Source organism: Ischnura elegans, chromosome 6, assembly GCF_921293095.1.
Source record: "Ischnura elegans chromosome 6, ioIscEleg1.1, whole genome shotgun sequence".
NCBI lineage: Eukaryota > Metazoa > Arthropoda > Insecta > Odonata > Coenagrionidae > Ischnura > Ischnura elegans.
The window spans coordinates 98736653-98761224 of record NC_060251.1 but is presented as its reverse complement, the minus strand read 5'-3'; the positions used below and the strand labels follow the sequence as shown (position 1 = coordinate 98761224).

The following is a 24572-nucleotide window of genomic DNA, read 5'->3' as shown; positions in this document are numbered from 1 at the left end:
CATTCTGCTAAGAAGACGAGATAGATTACTTCGGTAGGCTGGGTATCTGGACCCAATGACGAGTAATACTTTTGGCCATTTCACAGCAATGGATTTCGATTAATATGTAAACAAAACAGAAGATTTGTGGCAAGCAACACTATTAGGTAATGTGCGTAAAATGATAGCAATTTTGCATGTACTTGGTGCAAGTTCACATTTTATCATGAGAGCATTAAAGTTTTTTGATTAGGCAACACTGCGTTGCGATGTTTACCAGAGGAACGAATTTGCGCTATACGAGGCATGGGTGTATGACATTCAAGTAAAATTCATTTCATGAATGCAATAATTACCAAGATTCCCCATTCTTCCTGTACGTCCAATACGATGGACATACTCTTCAATATCAGAGGGCAAGTCAAAATTGATGACATGCTTCACATGAGGGATGTCTAAACCACGAGCTGCAACCTTTCCATGAAAAAGAAAAAAAGGAATCAAGAATGGTTATATTTTAAATTGTACATAGTTTTGAAATTAACACATGTTTTTTTGGGTTCTTACAAATCATATTAAATACAATTAAATAAATTGACCTAGCCATTTTCTTCCTCAAGCTCTTGTTGCATAGACTCTTTAAGGTAAAATTTGTTTCAGAGTAAATTATATCTGTCTTGACTCCGAACACAAGCTTTGAAAAGTGAGAAGGCATTGATGAATTGTCAACTGCACACAATTTCTCAGAAAATTCTGTCAACAGTAAAAAAAATCTACCCAGGAAAAGGAACTGGACACCCAGCCCTGAATGTGTGTAATTCTTGTTCCTGCAGCTTACTGTTGGCGTCAAAATGATTTTTGCTGCACTTTGCAAATTTATATCTGGAATGTTTGCAACTTATTGTGGAAGATGAATGTTGTAGACGTTCTGGTTTTCCCTAAGTTGAGTTACAAAGTTCATGAAGTAGACAAAACGGCTCATTCTATGGAGCACAGAGTCATTTATAGCACTTGCATAATCTTGATTTTTGAATTTTTCATAAAACAAAAATAAATCAGAATTGAGAATAAAATTTCCTTCAAATGACATAGTATTTATTATTATGGCATGGACTGAAGTCCAGATATAAATTTGCAAAGCACAGCGGCACATCATTTTGATGCTGACAGTGGTCTAGGAGTTATGCCCTCGCCTATCCAAAGAACCTTCAGCTCATTGTATGCGAGATGGTCAAATATCTGAGGTTCTACTGCATGCACTCAATAGCTAGGCATTAGCATTTAAAAAACTGATTATCATAGAATCGAGTGCAATTAAGGATCAATGTTAAAATATACATAATTACGCTTATGATTTAAAATAAATTTCAACAATAAGAGCACCATCTGATTGAACATGCAGGCAAAATATTCTCACCATTACATCAATGGCACACAACCTTGAGAAGGAACAGCAATTTCATTTATGAGTAGAGCAAGAGGTTAGTTACCCTGTGCTACCTAAATTACTGTATGACCAAGTAGAAAACTCTAAATGCCTATCAGCAATATGAGAGATGCTCAAACATAGCAGATATGCTCCTGCTTAAGAAGGATAAGATACTGTCACCATTTGACTGTTGCAAATTTGTTTCCCAAAATTCTGTGACTTTCTGCACATGAAAGATATTGCCTGACTTTCCTGGTTTTTCTACCAGAAGAGCAGTCACCCTGTAATATATAAATTAATTTAGATGTCCAATTCAACTTACAGCAGTGGCAACCAATATGGGTTTGGATCCAGTTCGGAAGCTGCGAAGAGCATCCTCACGCTCCCTTTGAGTTCGATCTCCATGAATGGATGTCACTGGATACTTGTAGCTATGCAGATACTCATCCAATTGATCAGCACCCTTTTTAGTCTCCACAAACACCAGCGTCAATGAGTCCTCAGCTGTGCCGGAATTATCTAGGAGAAAGTGCAGAAGCATTAAACGAACAAGATATTCACCCTCTCAATTACACTAGAACAGAGGGCATGGACTTGAAGATTTGAATGAATGCCATCAAATCAATGGATTTCATCCCAATTTCAACCCATATCTACACAGAAATAGTAGCGGAAGATTTTATTTTAAAGATTAAATCACACTCAGAACTCGAAACATTACCAACAAGGCCAAAGTAGCAGCTTGATCATGAAAAATATTCAGTCTTCCCTAATCTTTTTAGGAAACTTAATGAAATGGAAGTATTAGTCAGGCTTGCTAAAATTAACAGCAAGCAAATAAACACCCAAATACTGCAATCATATGTTACGTTCAAAAGTAATACAGTAAATCCTGTATGTAGTGAACCTCTTTACATCATAAACCTCCATACTTCATACCACCCCTACGGTCCCGTCAGATTTACATGTAAATTTATCGACAAACCTCTTTATAGTGAACCTCTTTATATCGTAAAACCTCCACTTATCATACCAAGGAGACACTCCCGAGATGGCAAAACTACCTCCACAAACCGTATTGAGACAACTAGAGACCATTAATGCAGCTGCAATTACATACATGAAATGACATTTTAAACATTAAATGTTTCACGGTTATTTTTTTTTCTTATACACCTTTAATATGCTGTAATTTTCATATTAACCATTAGTTAAGACCATTTTGTTTCCATATGAGAGCATACCTAACAGCAAATAAGAAAAAAGGTATCCAACTATCCTAATCAATTTCAGTGACTCTTAAATTGAGAGTGATCACATCCTTTTCTCTCGAATCATGGGAAAATTCACACGATAGTGATTGCTTTCTGTAATTTTTAAAAATAAATATATGTTCACTGATGCATGCATGTTTGTTTAAACACATTAATATAATGGTTTGAAAGACAGTAGTGCCTTTCATATATGAAGGATATGAAAAAATGGTGTCTATCACTGAAACCTCTCTACAGTGAACCTCCATACATCAAATTGCCCAAATTTTGGTCCCCTCCATTACGATACAAAGAGGTTTTACTGTATATAGATACAGAATCCCCACCAGTGCCACTGCTGCTTAGATCATGTTGGTGATGTTGCAGATTCTGACAGTAATTTTTACTTTTAAATATAACCCTCCGTTACTTCATACTTCTGTGTAGATTGGCATCCATCGCAGGCATAAAATTTATTCAATTTTATCAGAAAGAGGAGATAAAAATACTCCTCTTTCTCCACTTTTGTAGAGGTCTTTCAGAGGGTCACTGTTACATAAAATAGGTTGCCATCTATAGTATTGACACACCAAGTTTCATGCTTTTAACTTCTCACTCTGCGAGTTTGGAGACAGATGTACAAAATAAAGAAAGGTAGCAAATTTCCGATTGCACAGGAGAAACTAACCAATTGGTCATGCCACAGTGAATGTGCTAAGCATAAGACAATAGAGCATAGCAGCACTGTAGTCAGAGCCTAATGTTACGCCAAAAGAGTACCACTTGATTCGTTTGAATTTTTGAAACTCAGAAAAGTAACTGTTATACCATTAACAAAAACTTGAGAGAGCCCAGCAAAATATATTATGATAACACCCTGACACACATTTCACATAAATGGAAATCCAAGGCTATACCAACATGGGACCAACATGCAATGGATTAAGTGATGCACTCTTAACTCAGTATCTTAAGTTAATTGATATTCTCTTTTCTGCAAATCTTCAAATAAATATTACCTTGAATATATAACAAAAAGTTGTAAAGAGATTTTTGTATCAAAATACAAAAAAAATCTTGATTTACTAAAGGTTTTCTAAGCCATATTATGAATTTTAAAAGGACAAATTCCAGATGATAAGAGGCAAAACTTGCACCCAATCATAACAGAAAATACGACTTGCACAGGACACTCCCGATAATCACAGACTTTTTAATACAGCACACTCCTGATTATCCAGGCTGATGATGGGGAGAGAAGGCACGAATAATCGAAAAACACGGATAACCCAAACTTCAAATTCTTGTAATGTTTATAATTTACATAAAGCAAATAAAATATTATTATCTATGCAGTGATTCTGTTATTTTAAGAGTGCTTCGCAGACTTATTGAGAGCTTTCTTTGCTAGTTTGCTATGTTTTCAGTGGCGATAACATAGTTGTTCTCGTATTATAAGTCCTCCATGTAAGGCCTGTTTTCCAAAACAACACATCCACGGCTTAGTGATCACGGATAAACAACAAAGTGGAATGCACAAATGCTTCAAACCACTGCTCGACATTGGAAACTACTATGTCAGGCACCACGCCATGAAATCTCGTCTCGCACAAGTTGCCTGGGTTGCAACTGCTGCGAGACGTGTTTCCGTGATCACAGAATGCAGTCGCGCACTGTTAGGCTTGGAAAACAAGAACACGGTGCTTATGTGAATGCAGCTAGTGCATAATGGCTTCCGTTTCAAGAGGATTCTAACAGAAATAATAACCCCTGGGTATCCTAGCATTAATGCAGTCATTCCAGTGATTTTGCGTCCTATTTAATTTTTTAAACAAAGATTATGGAAAATGTTGAGCGAGAGTGAAAATCATACACGGATAATCTGCGATATGGATATACCGTAGCCGGATTATCGGAAGTCAGCTGTACAACAAATTTCAGACAATTTCTCGAAGAAAAGTGAAGCTTAGGTAACTTAAAAAAGATGGCAACAGCCCCACTATCTGTTGTATAATTCTATCACCTGAGTAAGAAAACTAAAAACGAACTTAAGCACTTTAAAAGACGCTCACATTGTTCATTCCTGTTGGCACTCAGGAGATCAAGAAGGAAGGAGCGCTTCTCATCCTCATCCACCCAAACTATTTTCTGGGTGATGTTCTCAGATGTGGATCCAACACGGCCCACAGCCAAGAAAATATAGTTATCCAAAAATTCACGGGCTAACATCTAGAAAGAAATAAAATCATATGCGATTATTTACCTTAGGCAAAAATAAATTAATACAGTACTTTATATTAATAACCAGAGCTTATTAGCCTAAAAACATTGTCAATGAACAAATTTAAGTCAAACCTCCTTAAATGAATATAACGAGACCTGGAAAATGTCGACTTTGTTGTTAGGGCATTCAGTACAGGGCAGGTGAATAACTTTGATTCATAGACAAGAATGGGTGTAACTTGACCAGTCGCACTTACAAATACAAATTAATTTGCAAAATGCTCGCTAATCAAGTATTTTCTGTACTCTTTCATGCTGACCTCCTTGACCATTAGATCACCAAGGAAGTGGATGGAAAGAGATTCTTTTCCCAAGGGATGGAAAAAACAAGCCATACTTATCGGATTACATGCAGTCCTCCCATATTCTTGAAGCTATTTCAACAAAACTATGATTTTGGGCTTTGTCTGTGAACCGAAAGCTTTGAATTCTTGTAATTGTCTGATGCAAATCAGTGGATTGCTTTCTAAACATGACAAAAACAATAACGGATTTCCAACTAGTAGGCTTTAATAAGGAATACACAGCAAACAATATCATGGTTGCACTAATACCTATATCCTAATGGTAATTAAATATTGTCTAAATTATGTTTTCTCAAATAATTATACAAAATATTTAATACAAAATTGCTACAAAACCTATTATTATCTCCTAAATATTTTGGGAAAAACAGGAGACTAAATAAGAGGGAATAGAGTTAAAATACACCAAAAACCTCTCATAATACCGTATACAGTAAAACCTCTCTTAAACGAAACTCAAGGGACCGAAATTTTTCCGTTTCGTTGATCGGGAGTTCGTTCCCCGGAGGTGATGCGCACGTTGCATCATTCTAGGGGCTCGGAAATTGAAGCAAGTCTGCATGCGTTATCTTCATTCTACCTTCGCATACTTCAAAACAGTGCTTATTTCTTCAGCTGCAATGCAAATCGCGGGCAATAGACCACATTTAGGAAGCCTCAGTTCGTATTATTCAATCACTTCGCGTGCTTTTTCATCGGTTTTCAAAAATGTATGCAACGTAGCGGTGAGCGCGAGGCCATCCCTTTATTCTCAATATTTGAAATAGAGTACATGTATTCGCGAAGTTTACACTGAAAAATTAAGAATTCGATAGATTTGACCATTACTAATATAAAGTTAAAGTAACAGCGCCAATTATAGCTTCATCATGAAATTAAGATCGCTCTACCATAACGGCGCGAGTGCGACTTTCGTCGACCCATTAAAGCTCAGTGGGTGGCAGCATTTCTTTATAGTAGTCGAATCCAGAATACTCCATAGCAATATTTGCGGTCGCGGGCTTCGTAAATAATTCATTGTACTAGCATCATTTCCATCGCATTCCGGATAGACAACTGCCGATAAGAAAACATCTTGAAAGGCCCTATGCAGGAGTTCTCGAAGTAAAATACGTCACGATTTTGAAAAATGAGTTTTCGAGAAATTATATTCTGCAACCCTCAGTTCGCTGGCTTCGCGGATTACGAAATTTGAGTCTATTCTAGTGAACTCATCAAACGACCCTTCAATATTCATGACTTTTGAGAGACCCTGCCAGGATTCACAGCTTTCGTCATCACTCTCCATCGCGTGGTCGCAGTTGACTGCAAACCGGATTGACTACTCCCGATAAGAAAATAGCTTGGAAGGCCTCATGCAGGAGTTCTTGAAGTAAAATAAGTCACGATAATGATGCTGTTGACTGCAAACCCGGTTTTTGCAAAATAACTAAATATGGTGACAGGTGCGACACGCTTCCAAGCTTTGCGAAGCCCTTGCATTACCTGCAAAATGGTCCTCTTCAATTTCGCCGATCCCTTACATCCATTCGTTAAACCAAAAACTCCACTAAAATCCGACGGTAATGCCGCTTTGCCGCAGAAATGACCCCTCGGTCGAGAGGTCGCAACTTAGCTATTGCAGTTGGGGGGAAGAAAATAACACGCACATTTTTTATTGTTAGTCCTATGTTTGGGCCCGTGCAGCGATCGAGGAAGAAATCTACTTTCCCCATGAGTGCATCAACTCCCGCCAACCACCGCTGAATTAATCCCGCTGTCATTCATGGATTTTTGCTGCTACCACAGGGGTGAGGCATCACCATTGGCCCAGTCTAAACATGGCAGATTTAGACTGTGTCGTCTTCTTCATGCAATAATTGACTGCCGTCGCAAACCTTTTTCTCAGGAGAAAATCAACACCGCTTCACATCACGTTAGGTCATCGCTACAATCGCCGACAGACAGAGACTGACCTTTAGTATAAAGCACTCAATTCAAGTAACGTCTAGATCAATGGGAAATGTTGGCTTTCGTGTCTTAAGTGCGAATATTTTTTATCCAAGATTGCGGCAAATGCAAAAGTTTCTCCTATTTTTTAGATGATGTTGAAATAAACAATGTGAATGAAACAAGAGAATTACTACTGAGCCATATATTAAAGATAATTAAGAGGTGCAAATTTTGGCTTTCATCTTCTAGCGCGCACATTGTATCTTCCGTAATTTAGTTAAATTTTAAAGAAGTTATCCAAGATGGCGGCGAGTTAAAAAAAATGCTTCTCGGAATTTACGCGTTGTAATTCTGTAAATTATCTTAAACAACCGTCAAAAGAATGCGATCAAAGTACATAGCTCTAGATATCATATCTTTGAGCGTGGAAATATTGGGACATTGAGTTATTTACGAAAGTCAGCATTAACATTTTTCGCAATTCGCCGCGAGCCGCGAGTTGAGGTCGGCGGAAACACACGACGGAAGGCTATGGTTAATGACGATTCTGATTGGCTTATTCAGTGGAAGTCTCTGATTTGCCCTCCAACGCTACGAATATTAAATTATTCATATGAAAATAAAAATTTAACCGGAAAAATTGGTTATTGGGAGGTGAATTTCACTCGATCGCGCCGAAATTTCATTTCGTTGATCGGGAGTTTTCGTAAAAGAGGAGTTCGTTCATCGGGGTTTTTCACTAATGTGTTTACATAGGCAATTGGCCGGACCAATAGCATTTGTTCGTTGAACGGAGTTCTTCGTTTAGCGGGAGTTCGTTAAGGTGAGGTTTTACTGTATATCTAAAAATAGTTCCCCCTTATTTTTCAAAAAAATGCTTTAAATTTTTTACAGAAACTGAGGCCTCAAAATTAGGGGGGGGGGGGGACTATATTCGGAGAAATATGATAGCTCGTTCAAAATTTAGGCACACAACATGAAATGCAAAATCATCAATATGATCCAAAACCAGAAACTTTTCTCCCTTGAAAGAGGTTATCAACCTTGAGCAAAATTTCCATTTCGTTCGTCGCACCAAGAGCAACCATCATTTCAACCTAACCCCATACTTCCTACATATTACTCAAATATTGAAGGAATAATCAAAAATGACACTTTCACACATACCTGAATTTCTTTAGGAAATGTAGCTGAGAACATCAAGGTCTGACGATCCCCAGTGGCAGGCATAGTGTCTTTCTGCACAATGCGGCGAATTTGGGGCTCAAAACCCATGTCCAACATACGATCAGCTTCATCAAGGACTAAAAACCTAAAAAAAGAGGATGAGATGAATAGAATACGTTAATTTAATAAACTCATCACATTGGCAACTGCAAAAACAAGAGTTGGCATCTGGATCAAAAGCGATATTTTCGAAATTTCTCTGGCAACACAGAAACCCAAACATCTACTATATATGTGTTTAAAAGATACATCTATCAAATAACAATAGAGGAGTATTAATTGTTTGCAAAATTTGTAATGGGTAGGAATTTCTTAAGTCAAAAATTTAGCAATGTGTGTGATAGTGAGGAAAGAACATAACTTCAATTTAGGAACAAAGACTATTTTTCACTGACTTACAAATTTCCATGACTTTATAGGACTTTCCAGATATAATATAATTCCCTACTTAATAGATTTCCGAGAAAAAGTTGCCAACTTTCTCTTACGGCTGGTTTTATTATGTCTAGTTAACGTAAACTGTAACATGATTGGGTAGAAACCTTAACTCAAAAGTATTTTAAAGTGAAAGCAGTGAAAAGTAGTTCAGGACAACGGTTAGTTTAACAGGTGACTTCAAGTGGAAGATATCTTTAACTCTGATTTTTATGCTCTGAATAACCTTAACCAGACATAAAACCGGCCCTTTGTTACCAAGTTAGTTCACATATTAATCAGGAGTACTGCTGCAGTTTAATCAATTACTTAACTTCCTTACTTATTAATTCTTTTAACCATCAATGTAACACGGTTAAATGTGAAACATTCTTTAGGTTATAAGATACGGTCTCAGGCGTTATTTTGTGGAATTGCTTCATAATTGAATGAAATAAAATAACTTTGTTTCCACACTAAAGTGTGGAATAAAATATACAGTAAAACCTCTCTTAAACGAAACTCAAGGGACCGAAATTTTGCCGTTTCGTTGATCGGGAGTTCGTTCCCCGGAGGTGATGCGCACGTTGCATCATTCTAGGGGCTCGGAAATTGAAGCAAGTCTGCATGCGTTATCTTCATTCTACCTTCGCATACTTCAAAACAGTGCTTATTTCTTCAGCTGCAATGCAAATCGCGGGCAATAGACCACATTTAGGAAGCCTCAGTTCGTATTATTCAATCACTTCGCGTGCTTTTTCATCGGTTTTCAAAAATGTATGCAACGTAGCGGTGAGCGCGAGGCCATCCCTTTATTCTCAATATTTGAAATAGAGTACATGTATTCGCGAAGTTTACACTGAAAAATTAAGAATTCGATAGATTTGACCATTACTAATATAAAGTTAAAGTAACAGCGCCAATTATAGCTTCATCATGAAATTAAGATCGCTCTACCATAACGGCGCGAGTGCGACTTTCGTCGACCCATTAAAGCTCAGTGGGTGGCAGCATTTCTTTATAGTAGTCGAATCCAGAATACTCCATAGCAATATTTGCGGTCGCGGGCTTCGTAAATAATTCATTGTACTAGCATCATTTCCATCGCATTCCGGATAGACAACTGCCGATAAGAAAACATCTTGAAAGGCCCTATGCAGGAGTTCTCGAAGTAAAATACGTCACGATTTTGAAAAATGAGTTTTCGAGAAATTATATTCTGCAACCCTCAGTTCGCTGGCTTCGCGGATTACGAAATTTGAGTCTATTCTAGTGAACTCATCAAACGACCCTTCAATATTCATGACTTTTGAGAGACCCTGCCAGGATTCACAGCTTTCGTCATCACTCTCCATCGCGTGGTCGCAGTTGACTGCAAACCGGATTGACAACTCCCGATAAGAAAACAGCTTGGAAGGCCTCATGCAGGAGTTCTTGAAGTAAAATAAGTCACGATAATGATGCTGTTGACTGCAAACCCGGTTTTTGCAAAATAACTAAATATGGTGGCAGGTGCGACACGCTTCCAAGCTTTGCAAAGCCCTTGCATTACCTGCAAAATGGTCCTCTTCAATTTTGCCGATCCCTTACATCCATTCGACAAACCAAAAACTCCACTAAAATCCGACGGTAATGCCGCTTTGCCGCAGAAATGACCCCTCGGTCGAGAGGTCGCAACTTAGCTATTGCAGTTGGGGGGAAGAAAATAACACGCACATTTTTTATTGTTAGTCCTATGTTTGGGCCCGTGCAGCGATCGAGGAAGAAATCTACTTTCCCCATGAGTGCATCAACTCCCGCCAACCACCGCTGAATTAATCCCGCTGTCATTCGTGGATTTTTGCTGCTACCACAGGGGTGAGGCATCACCATTGGCCCAGTCTAAACATGACATATTTAGACTGTGTCGTCTTCTTCATGCAACAATTGACGGCCGTCGCAAACCTTTTTCTCAGGAGAAAATCAACACCGCTTCACATCACGTTAGGACATCGCTACAATCGCAGACAGACAGAGACTGACCTTTAGTATAAATCACTCAATTCAAGTAACGTCTAGATCAATGGGAAATGTTGGCTTTCGTGTCTTAAGTGCGAATATTTTTTATCCAAGATTGCGGCAAATGCAAAAGTTTCTCCTATTTTTTAGATGATGTTGAAATAAACAATGTGAATGAAACAAGAGTAACTACTGAGTCATATATTAAAGATAATTAAGAGATGCAAATTTTGGCTTTCATCTTCTAGCGCGCACATTGTATCTTCCGTAATTTAGTTAAATTTTAAAGAAGTTATCCAAGATGGCGGCGAGTGAAAAAAAATGCTTCTCGGAATTTACGCTTTGTAATTCTGTAAAGTATCTTAAGGCCTGGTTACACGGTACATTAGAATGTACAAGAATCTGTACATTTTTCTGAATGGTTTTCTGAACAGATTCTTGTACATTCTCATGGACAAGATCCACGAGTAGGTGGTTACACGGTACATTTTTTCGGACATTTTTTCGTACATTTTTAAATGCGCAACAAATTATTTCAACTTCAAATATAAACCAATGGGGAACATGCAAACTTTTTTAAAAGTACTAGAATAATAAGATCCTTACGTCAAAGGTACTTGCCGAAAATTTCGCGGATGAATAATTTTTTTATAGCTGAGATATGAGTCTTTAAAAATAATCTTCATCGACTGTTTGAAAACACGTGACTGAGCGTACGCGCGTTACATCACGGCCTGGAATCCACTGATGACAGACTGAGGAAGTGGATAGAAAAACGGTCTATGTAGGGACTCAAACGCAAATTTGGCGAATATGATTGCTGCTTTAACGTCAAACTTCGGATTGTGAATATATTGGGTTGCCAAGGCGTTGTTGAAATAAATAAAGGCGATTGTTTGGGGGGCTTTGGAAAGATTAAATTAAAATAAGTTGATTGCAGATTGTGATCTAAGTTACACACCTACATAATTTGTTTAATGCAGTAAGTATATTGCAGCATGGACCTTCAATAGAAAAACGTGTGAAAACCATATAAATCGTGTATCCCATAAAACCATATAAAGTGCCCCGACGTCTAGTACCTCTATTTACTCGCCGGAGAAGTTTTTTGCTTGTGTTCGAAGGGACAAAAATAAGAGGAATAAGTGGTTGATGATACAACAGAATGGAGTCAAATGCATTAGCTATATTGTCAACAGGATATCCTCAACGTAAGTACACTCTTAAATCAGGGTTACCGCAAGATTTAATCAAGTTACTTATTTCACTTTGTAAACAACTCTATAAATGTACCTATCATTCTACCTATTGTAGGATCAAATTATAAGGAAAGTGGCTGTTTACGAGAATAAATACTGATTACGATTAAACCACGGTGAAGAATAAGGAATGTAATGGGCGGCCGGCCTCTCGTCACAAGGAACCCCTAACAAGGAATATTCACGAAGTGTCTTTCGCCGATATTGTTAAAATTTTGTTGGATAGTAGTGTTCCATAATAAAAGCACATTTTCAAAATTTCTCGTGCCCTTAAGCCTTGTGATATAATAAACAGGACATAATAAAGGCAGTTGAATTTTAGACTTGAAAGAGAGTGTGTCGTGATTTCTCTCCATCCTTCTCCTGTAAATCGGCGCACGCTACAGGAATATACTAGAAATATGAGACTTTTGGCAAGGTAAATTCAATATTTATTACTGCGATGCCCATAACGTTCGCTGCATGTCAACGCAACACCTAAAATTTCGACTCGTTTTGCAGTCGGTCTCGATTCAAAAACAGGAACTTGAGTAAATACAGCGTAAATAGTAGGTACTTGAATCTTATTTCTTTGCCTATCACATCCTTTTTTATGACCTTTTAACGATCATTTGGATCTCAATCTTGGACAATTCTCGCGGTTCATACATTCAGCGCCTTTCCATCTGATCATTCCTTTTACCCATCCCCTATTCTTGTGTTCCATTCTTTCGCTACCGATATCCAATGAGTGAGATATCCAAGTCAAGCAAGATCATATCAAATCGAAATAACTATCGGGGCCGTACGTAAACAAAGAAGTCGCCTATACAAGCCAGATGAAATGAATGTGTCGTTTTCGTAGTCTGCCACCAGGTGACTCTGAGTTCAAATTGTATGATTGTCTGAACGAAATTAGAGCAGGCGTTCAGAAATTCATACATTCTTACATTTTGCGTGGTTACACGGTGCATTTTCGCGTTCATTCTGAGATTCAGACATTCTCACATTTTCTTGTACATTCTCATGTACCGTGTAACCAGGCCTTTAAACAACCGTCAAAAGAAAGCGATCGAAGTACATAGCTCTAGATATCATATCTTTGAGCGTGTAAATATTGGGACATTGAGTTATTTACGAAAGTCAGCATTAACATTTTTCGCAATTCGCCGCGAGCCGCGATTTGGGGTCGGCGGAAACACACGACGGAAGGCTATGCTTACGGTTAATAATGACGATTCTGATTGGCTTATTCAGTGGAAGTCTCTGATTTGCCCTCCAACGCTACGAATATTAAATTATTCATATGAAAATAAAAATTTAACCGGAAAAATTGGTTATTAGGAGGTGAATTTCACTCGATCGCGCCGAAATTTCATTTCGTTGATCGGGAGTTTTCGTAAAAGAGGAGTTCGTTCATCGGGGTTTTTCACTAATGTGTTTACATAGGCAATTGGCCGGACCAATAGCATTTGTTCGTTGAACGGAGTTCTTCGTTTAGCGGGAGTTCATTAAGGTGAGGTTTTACTGTAGTTATTTTATTTCATTCAATTCTTTAGGTTCGATGAGAGAATGACATGTGAGTGGGTGAGAAGCCAAGGGGCACAAGTGCTTTCTTTTTTATACACAGAGATAGGTACAAAAATTAGGTAAAGAAAACAAACTCAATCAAACATGGTAGAGATCAATTAAATGTTTAGTAGTGCATTTGATTTTCCACTCGATGTCAGCAAAGAACAGAGACTCACTTGTATCATTTGTCAACCAAGTTTTTGTGTATTTCCTTTAACAATTATTTTTACATACCTCTGTTGAGAAAAAAAACACTTGTACCCCTTGGCTTCACAACCCCTCATGTAAGATTGGACAAAGAAGTAATGCTAATTTTCTCGAAATTAAAAAGTGACAGGTTACAGTTACCTCAACCATAAGCAAATCGGCAAGTTTAGAAAAGAAACTTTACAATACTCCTTGCCTCCCTCTCACTCACAAATTTCATGAGGTTATTCGAGCCTCACTTATCAAGGTTTGTAACATGAGTCTGATACGCAATCCACTGAGTGATTTGCAGTAACTCAGAACTCATGTCAATTAATTTTCTCTTTTTTGCTGACCTTCAAAAAAATTTGACTTTTAAGAAGGTGGATGTAAAGAGGAACTTATCATAATAGGACATTTTTCAGTCAAAATAAAAATTCTTGAAGTGATAACTCAAAAGCCTCATTCACACGACTACTCCTGCCCCTCTACAGTATAATTCAGAGACTTGATCAGTTTTGGCTTTCCCTAAAATGTTTAATGTTAGGTTTCATCTCTTGATGGACAGGAATGGCACTCCCACCACTCTCTGCAATCTTAGGGCTCTGCTTGGCAAAACGAAATTTTCTGTGATAGAAGAGGAACGCTTGGAGACAGCGAAAGCAAAAGTTAAACTTGAAAATGATCACAACAATAATTTATAAGCAGTCACTTGAGCAATAATTGGAGCCATCAAATAATCCAAGGAACAGAATAACTGATCAGATGATTCAGGCTTAAAGTATTTACAAAAGTCAAATTCAAGAAATACTAACTTCCCCAAAAATCAAGGATTAGAAGTTGTAAAACATGCAAGGCAAGCAAAATCACTTCCAATAATTATTAACAGCAGAATTCTGACTTCGGTTGACTAAGGTTTTCCAGAGAAGACAAAATTTTAATCACAAGATGCTGAAAAATATTGAGGACATGCCAATTTTTAGGTTTAAAGAGTATGTACAGAAGACACTCGTTAATAAGAACAACTGTATTACGAAGTTCTCATTATTATCAAGTAAATCTATGGTCCCGACGAAAAGGCCTATCAAATCTACAGTATAAGAAACGTTTTTACGAAATTTTCATTATTGGGAAATTACAAATCTCAGTTCTGGTCCCGCGGGTTACTTAGTGGACTTGATTGCAAAGTTCTCTGGATAAGCAACGGTGTTTGTACAATAACTAATGGCATTTTATAACACACCAACAGCATTTTTATACACTATGCCACATAATAATCATTACGCTACGTTCAAGTTCTCCTCGTGCTTAGTGCCCAAGAGCATCACTTATAGTTCTTTCTTCAGCAGTAGATACTTCAGTATCAACGCAACATCATATAATAAGCTTCATTCCTGTGGTATCACGGTGACCCACTCATTACCTCTCTTAAATAGGTACATTTAGTCCCCTTCCTATGCCCATTCGATTTAATAACTTTCAGAACACAAACATTCCAAAATATTCAAGCATGCCCGTAATTACAAATTTCATGTCTTTCGAGATGACCGATGCAATGCGGTGTGGCGTATAGGAACTCGCACTTTGGGCAAAATCTGCATGAAGTATCATTGAATTCAGTGTGAAGCCAGGAACTGTTCAGCCCATTCTTCCTTTCCACAGCGATTTTTTTCGGTTCTGGCTGTGTCGCACAGCCAGCTAGATCAGTTCGTCACAACCGTGAGTTAATGCACCATCGTGATGCAGTGCTATATTCTGCAGGATAACCGTACTCCTTGATGCCTTGAATAGGTTTATCAACTTTCGAGCAAGGTCTAAAGGAGTGCACGTTCATATATTCAGTATTAACTATATTCGGGATGATATCAACTCTTGATTGCACCATGCCGCATTCTTCTACCGAGAAAATGAAACGAATGTTGTTGTTGGTGTCTTGTTTTTGTATATTTGCACATAATTGCAAATATTATACATTTTACTCTGAAGCTATTTTGCAGTGCATCGTACGGGAGATTGAAGAGACAACTTTGACCAGCTATGTTTTTTTCGACGATTCCTAAAAGAAACATTCATACAAACTTCGTCATTGCAAACCTCCAGTTTTTCAGTCCTGTGAACTTTGTAATAAAGAGTGTCTACTGTGATGGTTAGAGCAACCCTCTATGAATTAAAAATTTAATTTGAAGTTATTGAAAGGTGTCACATACAACAAAATAATTCATCAATTTAATGTGCTCCTCACAAAGGTCGGAAAACAATTTTCAGAGAACGGCTAAAAAGTGGGAAATAAAATTAACTATGATGAGTAAATTTGGACTGACATTTTAATGGAATTATAATGTTAATTGCTAATAATAATCCCATATGGCCTAGAATACATAAACTCTAAATTCAGACAAAGCAGAATGACTCTATTTATAATCAGATTAAACAAAAATTTACGTACTTGCACTGGTCAAGTCCAATTTTTCCTCGGTCAATCATATCAACCAGTCTTCCTGGAGTAGCCACAAGCAAATGGCAACCACGCTCTAGCTCACGAGCCTGTTCCATCACATTGGCACCGCCGTATCTATTTGAAAAAAAAAACATGAATATTTTATTTTTTCAAACAATCGTTAACAACACTACTTGCCTAGCAAAACACAAGTTAAAAACGTCTTACAAAAGAAGTTTCATACGACAAGCAACAAATACTATACTCCCACCTAGACATGTTCAAGTTTAAAAAGTTATTTTAGAGGTGCAAAATTTGGCATTCATGACATTAGTATGGAATTTTACCAATTAATATAATTGGCTGAATACAGTAAAATTACCCAACTCAATATCCCTAGCGAAAAATATTTTCTATAAAAAAAAAAAACAGGAAATGTCCTTACACAACACAAGGCCTCAGCCTGGAACGATATGCAAATTTGCGTGCCTCTTCCCAGATCTGAGTAGCAAGCTCACGAGTTGGGGCCAATATTAAAGCATGAGGATACTGCTTCCTTCTTGGGTAGGACTGTAAATATAAAGAAACAAATAATCAAATAGGACATGATGTAAATTATAAGGGGAAAAAATTGAGCTCAATGTATTTCTATTCATGGTAAATTAATTTAAAATTCTTGGGAGAAGTCATTCTTGAGTCATTAGTCTTTTATGGTAAGGCAATACTCCTCCACAGCTTACACAATTATTTTGAAATTTTCAGGGCATGGAGTTGACCTTTGTCAAAATTTGTGTTCCACAGATGTAAAAATATTTGATTAGGAGAAAATAAAGAGTTGAAATTAAAATTTAGGATAGAGCTAATATTTGACCATAGTCCACTCTATACAACGAGAGATTTTCAAGTTAACAGCAAAAATACCATGCAATTCATCCATCACAACAAAAGACTTGTTGACCTTGAGGTGTGTGTCCCCTTAAGGATATTTCGAACGAGGTATTTTAGAAAAAATTCCTAAGTACAATAGTCCTGATGCAAATAAGTAAAAATAAACAAAAGTAAATACAGTGGAAGCTTATTGCATCCATGCTATAATAAAATAGGATTGTAAGCTGACAAAATAGCCCATTATACTTTTCGTAAAATGAAGGATCTGTAATGAACGGCAAAGGGAGCCGGACATAGACGCTCAGAAATACAATGCCAATACTCACCCTGGCATTTGGTGATGGTCCATTTTCATACATCTGGTTCAGAATTGGCACAAGGAAGGCCGCAGTTTTTCCACTGCCAGTTTGAGCACAAGCCATAAGATCACGGCGGCCCATTATAATAGGTATTGCATATTTCTGAAAAGGAAATCATAAGCAGCTAAATCATAGAAGTCTGTGAACTGAGGAAGTAAAATTCAATATAAAAAAATCAGCATAACCTACCTGTACAGGAGTGGGCTTATCATATCTAGCCAACACAATGTTGTTTTGAATTATCTCCGTCATCTTAATATCCTCAAACTGAAAGATAATAAAAAAACAAATGCAACAATGAATAATAAAAAATACCTTACTGTGAAGAAAGGGGAAAATCTGCCTAAGGCAACCAGTTTAGTAAACCTGGGTGAAAGCACAATTGGCATGAAAAATCAAACAAACGCCTAATGCTTAAAAAAAACAACAACAACATGCACCACTTGAATTTTCAATCTGGTGCTTTCCCAACTAACTGTGATTACGTTTGGGTTTCCTGCCAAGTGGGAGAATTCTCACTCTCCACTGAATGGTCACAATTCTCTCACCCAACTGGAAACCAGAGGGAATTTAATCCACTAAAATTGCTGTTTCCAATTTTCTGAAATACATTATTTACAGCAATAAAACTATGGATGTCAGGTTTTGTCAAATATTACATCAAAATTGAATATAATTGTTTGATTTCAGAGCATAGACTTCGGAAAACATTCTCCCATTTTCCCTACATGCCAATTTTTCTCATTTTCCCGATAGTTGTCAAACTTAATCCTGGCTAAAGCCAATGAGATGTAGTGGAAAACTGTGTATCGCTTACACTGGTGATATGTGGGGGCACATCCTCTCCTGTTGCCTCCACAGGGATGTCTTCATACTTGTTGAAGTTGATCCCCGTGTTTCCAGTGCCAAAGAGTTCCACCTCCAGGCGCTCGTCCCTAGCAGTCGGCGTGAGCCAATCATTGTATCCACCTCCTCCAGATCCACCACCCTCCTTCCAGCGGGTGCTCCTAGGCGGTGGTTCAGTCCAACGATCATTGCGGGGCAATGGGGAATTATCAGCCCAGCGCCCTCCTCCCCCGCCTCCGTTGCCACCTCGTGGCATTGGGTCATTCCAGCGACCACCGCTTGAGCGGCCTCCGCCGTTTCCACCGCCATTGCCACCACTCCAGCCATCCCTACAAAAAGTAAAGAAGAGCAACTATTGGCAAAAATTTCAAGATATAATTTGCTGAAGACACACAATTTGCGAACGGTACACACTGAATTTCCACTTTTTATTCTACAAGACTAAATTATTAAAATAATGACTTACTGTTTGCCATGGTTATTGGCCTAGGCATTTTTTTATTTATACGATTTGAATGCGTGTTCACACCTTTTTGTTACGATTAATTACTGCCTTTTCATGCAGAAGAAAAATGGATAAACATGGATCTAAAATTAAAATAATCAGATGAAACGAAATGTACTGAAAATTTAAACAAATGCATCAATTTCAGAATTCTTTTTTTGGCAAATTTGTTGTGCTGCATTGGAACATGGGCAAAACCCACTTGAAACACGCGCCCCCGGTGAAGAACGCGTCACCACGTGACCCTCCCCACTCCACCGGAACGCTCCCCTCATCTCCTCACCTTCCCCACTCCAGCCCGCTGCCTTCCCCTCACACCACGCGATTCCCCCACTCCCGCGTCTAAACGCACACCTGGTCTCACACCTGCCCTCACACCCCGACCGCACACCTGCACAGCGAACGCGTCACCTCGTGACCAAGCGGAGCACCCTCATTGGACGGAGGGAGGCCAGGGTTGGATATAAAAGACGCTGCCCGGACCATGGAAGTCAGTCGGGGTTGAGGAGGCCGAAGCTAGGACTAAGAGCGAGCATATCCTCATAGTTCCTACCACAGGCCCTCAATCGGCCGGATGCCCCGTAAACTGCGGGTGGACCGGCGCCGCACTCTGCCGGATGCCCCGTAAACTGCGGGTGGACCGGCGCCGCACTCGCACCCTCCGCGAGGAGCGCGCACGCTGTCCCAGAGGGTCCTCTCCCCGGACACCGCCGCCCGCCTGAGGTCATCACCCGCGGAAGCAGACGGAGGACGAGGCCCATGACCCCGCCGTAGCGCCTGGACCCGCCGCCAACGCCGGAACGCCAGAGCTGTCGCGGATCCACGGAGATTCCCAGAGAGGCAGTTCCGGACAGAGCCGGACCCAGCCACGCGGAAGCAGCAGCCGCGGACCTCGCTCGTCCTTACAGACCCCCCCTGTAACCTTCTGATACTAATAAACGCACCTCCGGGTGTTTTAAAATTCCTATCCCGGCCTTTCCTTTACTAAACGCCATGATCACCCGATCCCAGGTCTCCCTCGCAACCGAGAGTGTCGCTGGAGCCGCGACAATTGGCGCCCAACTTACGGGGACATCGACCGGCAGCATGGATAGCAGCCGGGACCCACAGGATCCCCCGACTGACAACGCCTGGCAAATCAACGCCTCCACCATGGATGTACAACCCATCGATGGAGCGCCCGTTACACCTACCATAGCTCTTCCGAGAGAGCTTCAGCAAAACTCGGTGGCGCCCAACCCATCTCGCACCCGCACAAGGGATCAATGCGAGGCTTCATCATGCACCAGAGTAGGGGAGCACCTGATTTCCTGTGCCAGCTGCCAACGATGGTTTCATCACCTCTGCCTTGGCTGGAGGGACGAAGCGAGGGACATTGAAGGGCTGCAGTTCATATGCGGAAGATGCAGTCAACGCCAACCGCAGAACAGCACTCCTCGGGCTGTGCCGGAGCCAGCCTACCGTCCCCCGTGGCCGGAGTTCTCCGGAGGAGAAGCAGAAGATCCGGAGACGTTCCTGCGAGGCATGGAGACAAGGTTCCACGAGGACCAGATACCCACATCATGGTGGGTCTTTAGAGCGGAGCAACAACTCCAAGAGGATGCAAGAAGGTGGTGGACACCGTACCGGGAATTCGCTTTCACATGGTACGAATTCAAGCAAAGGCTGAAGGGAAGGTTTGACTCAGCAGCACGGAGGGCCCAGATACAGGCAAAACTATTTGGAAGCATGCAGACACCGAAGGAGAGCGCTGAGATTTTTATCCTTCGGAAGATCCAGCTGTTTCGGAGGCTGTTCCCAGATGGAGATAAGGAAACTTTCTTACCCACGCTGACGGAACAACTCCTCCCAAGGATCAAGCAGATGTTCCGAGCCTGCCCACCGCAGAGCACTGAAGAGCTCATACGGCTAGCCAGCGCCATTGAAGCCGACCAGGCCGAAGATGTCACCTACACACAACCTTCGAGACCACCAAAATGCAAGCACTGTCCAGGATACCACCTGCACCGAGACTGTCCCAGCAAACCAGGCGGAAATGCAGAAAATCTCTTCCGGCCCACCCACCCGTCTATAGGGGCCACACAACCTGATGGAGCAGCTATTAACACCCCCAGAATCCAGGTGGAGCTTGGCGGCGAAGTACTCCACGCCCTCATCGATTCAGGAGCCGGAGTGAACCTAATAGCTGAACGTTGCCTGCCAGTGGCCTTCCAGAAATTAGTCAAAGGTGAACACACCACACTACGAACGGTAAAGGGAGATACGTTCCTAACAACGGGGAACCTGCAGACCATAGTCACCGTCCAAAAATTGCATCTACCAGTAACGTTGCACATCACACGGGACATGGAGGAGGATCTCATCCTGGGACACCCCTGGCTTCAAAGCGCTAACGCCGTCATAGACTACTCACATCGGACAATCTCCTTCGGCAATACGGGCCGAGTCACTGCAGCCTGGACATCAAAAGACGCTCTGACTCTGGATATGGACAGGATGGTCCCACCATCTATCCGTGTCGTGACACAGCACGCGGATTTATACGAAAGAGTCCAGCAAGCGCAACAAGAAGATCCAGAGGTCGCAGTCATCAGGGAGAAGCTACTGAATGCCCAGCAGACACCCTCAAGGACAAGAACACAGAAACGATTCCTTAAGAAGTACAAGGACGATATCGATCATCTGTGGTCCCGGCCCGGCCAAAAAGGACCTTGGAGGCTATGGGTCCCGCTAGCTTTACGAAAAGAATTTCTCCAACGCTACCACGATACGCCATTGGAAGGACACCCTGGAATCAAGGCGACCTACACGGCCCTAACTCAAGGGTATCATTGGCGAGCAGCACTCTCCGACGTCCGCAAACACGTACAGAGCTGCATGAATTGGGCCTGCAAGAAAGGAGGACAGCGAGCGAAGAGTAGCTCACTCCACGTCCACAACCCACAGAGCCCACCACATCCACACAGGAAGAAACCTTCCCCCGGCAGCGATGCCAAGTGCACAGTGCCAACCAAGGATATTCTATGGACCGACACTATACGGCCACAATGCCCCCACAGTGTTTCTTCTCGCGGGTTTTGCGCCATCAGGGGAGGGGTGGATTGTTGTGCTGCATTGGAACATGGGCAAAACCCACTTGAAACACGCGCCCCCGGTGAAGAACGCGTCACCACGTGACCCTCCCCACTCCACCGGAACGCTCCCCTCATCTCCTCACCTTCCCCACTCCAGCCCGCTGCCTTCCCCTCACACCACGCGATTCCCCCACTCCCGCGTCTAAACGCACACCTGGTCTCACACCTGCCCTCACACCCCGACCGCACACCTGCACAGCGAACGCGTCACCTCGTGACCAAGCGGAGCACCCTCATTGGACGGAGGGAGGCCAGGGTTGGATATAAAAGACGCTGCCCGGACCATGGAAGTCAGTCGGGGTTGAGGAGGCCGAAGCTAGGACTAAGAGCGAGCATATCCTCATAGTTCCTACCACAGGCCCTCAATCGGCCGGATGCCCCGTAAACTGCGGGTGGACCGGCGCCGCACTCTGCCGGATGCCCCGTAAACTGCGGGTGGACCGGCGCCGCACTCGCACCCTCCGCGAGGAGCGCGCACGCTGTCCCAGAGGGTCCTCTCCCCGGACACCGCCGCCCGCCTGAGGTCATCACCCGCGGAAGCAGACGGAGGACGAGGCCCATGACCCCGCCGTAGCGCCTGGACCCGCCGCCAACGCCGGAACGCCAGAGCTGTCGCGGATCCACGGAGATTCCCAGAGAGGCAGTTCCGGACAGAGCCGGACCCAGCCACGCGGAAGCAGCAGCCGCGGACCTCGCTCGTCCTTACAGACCCCCCCTGTAACCTTCTGATACTAATAAACGCACCTCCGGGTGTTTTAAAATTCCTATCCCGGCCTTTCCTTTACTAAACGCCATGATCACCCGATCCCAGGTCTCCCTCGCAACCGAGAGTGTCGCTGGAGCCGCGACAAATTGGTACTAATTTTCAACCATGGAAAATCAATGCCTTTCATGTGGGCGTCAAAAGTTAGCATCATAAGGTAAGAACGACGTCAAAAATCATTTCTCATTCGTTTAAAAAAAACGCATAAGTCAACATTTTGACACAATTTTTATGTAATTTGACATGGTAATTAACCCGTTTGCACTGGACATCTGGTGGAGCCGACGGGCATTTTCATACAGGAAGACCTGACGTCAGGTATAGCTATCTCAGATTTTCCAACGTAAATGACCTTACGTCGGCTCTGGCCAACCGAGGGAAGGGAAGTGACCGCTGAGGTAGCAATTGTCTGATGCATTCAGGCCTGGCCTGAGACCCTGCTTAGCGAGTCCTTGGGACCACTCCTCGGCAACGAAGCCCGACCCTCCACTCATTTACCATCATCCTCACCACAGGAAACCATTGCGAAGTGGGCATACTGTCAATAATTTTTTCAATGATATATTTTGCTGCATACTACAATTATTCTATATTTTGAAATGAATTCTTCCTTTTTTCCCTTGCGTAATCAATTTTTAAACAAACTTTTAGCATTAAAATTAATGCACTTGCAAACTTTTTGCCTTTAATTTACTAACTTAGTTGTTATTAAGGCTACAATCCCGTTTAAAATTTCACAATGCTTAAAAAACTGTTGGTTATTCTTTTAGAAGAGTAAATTATTGAAAATCAAATACAATGTTTGGTAGAAAGAACACTGGTAATGCAGTAAGTTGACCGTGGATTCCTGCAATGGTTGGGTTAGAGGGTGTAGTCCAGTGGCCGCTGGAATAAGGGACGGGCACCGTTGAGCTGGATCACAAATCTGAGGGACGAAAATACCAGCGTAACTCCACCCCGAAAGGAGCTCCATACAGAGGGGTTTAAAATATTCTCATGCTACTTGTAACACGGAAAATATTTCCCAATTGTACGCACCGGCAGGAAAGGGTTAACAATGAGGACATATTTAAAAAATAAAAATTAGAAATTATTAAACAATTAATACCTAAAAAAAAAGGCCACCATTTATTTTCTTCAAATTTTTGCGTAAGCCAGCTTGAAGCATCATTCCATCAATCATAAAAATTAAAAAAGATAGCATTTTGATATTTTTTTATCCAACCACAAAGTTGAAAAGGGGGTGGGGTGAAATCCTTGCATGGCAAACAAGAGGTCGCGGGTTCGAGTCCCGCCTGGGTAGTTTCCCCTATCCAAGGCATGGTTGTTTATGCATGTGTAATTGTTAAACACCCTGATGTAAAATGGCCAATACGAGCTGTACTCGGTGGTTCGGGAATAAAATTTTAAAAGATTAAATAACTTTCCGTTGGTTAGTTTCTGAGCATAAATAAAGCTATCTCAACTCATCATATGGGTACTTCTTTCACATATATGGCTTTACGAGAAAACTGCTATTGTCACCTAACACCCCTCAGCCTGATTTGAGTCAAACAGGCCCCCCTATTTATCTGTATCCATGGCTATATCTCCAGTACTTTAGGCTGTGCATTGATGAGTGAATGAATCATTCAGCCAGTAGGGGGCAACTTGCTTCACATAATAACCAGTCATAATAACTTGTTGAATGCTAAAAATATTAGGCGATAAGGAAAATTCCAGGTTGGATCAAAAATTTATTAATAATTAATTCTTGCATAATTCAAGGGACTAAAAATTCACCCTTAATTCCCAATTCTCCTGGACACCCTGTTGGGGGAAAGA

General features: G+C 41.1%; 1 protein-coding gene across 4 annotated transcripts in view; it reads right to left on the bottom strand.

Annotated features, from left to right (window-relative positions):
• The window catches only part of LOC124161245 (ATP-dependent RNA helicase DDX3X), a 54435-nt gene that overhangs the window by 17316 nt on the left and 12547 nt on the right, over positions 1-24572 (bottom strand). For 3 of the 4 annotated variants that reach the window (XM_046537523.1, XM_046537525.1, XM_046537526.1), the window contains 9 exons: positions 18318-18675; positions 17690-17767; positions 17468-17602; positions 16699-16823; positions 16263-16388; positions 8349-8493; positions 4734-4890; positions 1731-1927; positions 336-453 (listed from right to left, as the gene is read on the bottom strand). In XM_046537523.1, the coding sequence (XP_046393479.1) occupies positions 336-453; positions 1731-1927; positions 4734-4890; positions 8349-8493; positions 16263-16388; positions 16699-16823; positions 17468-17602; positions 17690-17767; positions 18318-18675 (1439 nt within the window). The remainder of the gene's footprint in view (positions 1-335; positions 454-1730; positions 1928-4733; positions 4891-8348; positions 8494-16262; positions 16389-16698; positions 16824-17467; positions 17603-17689; positions 17768-18317; positions 18676-24572) is intronic. The other variant, XM_046537524.1, reaches the window with a different exon arrangement.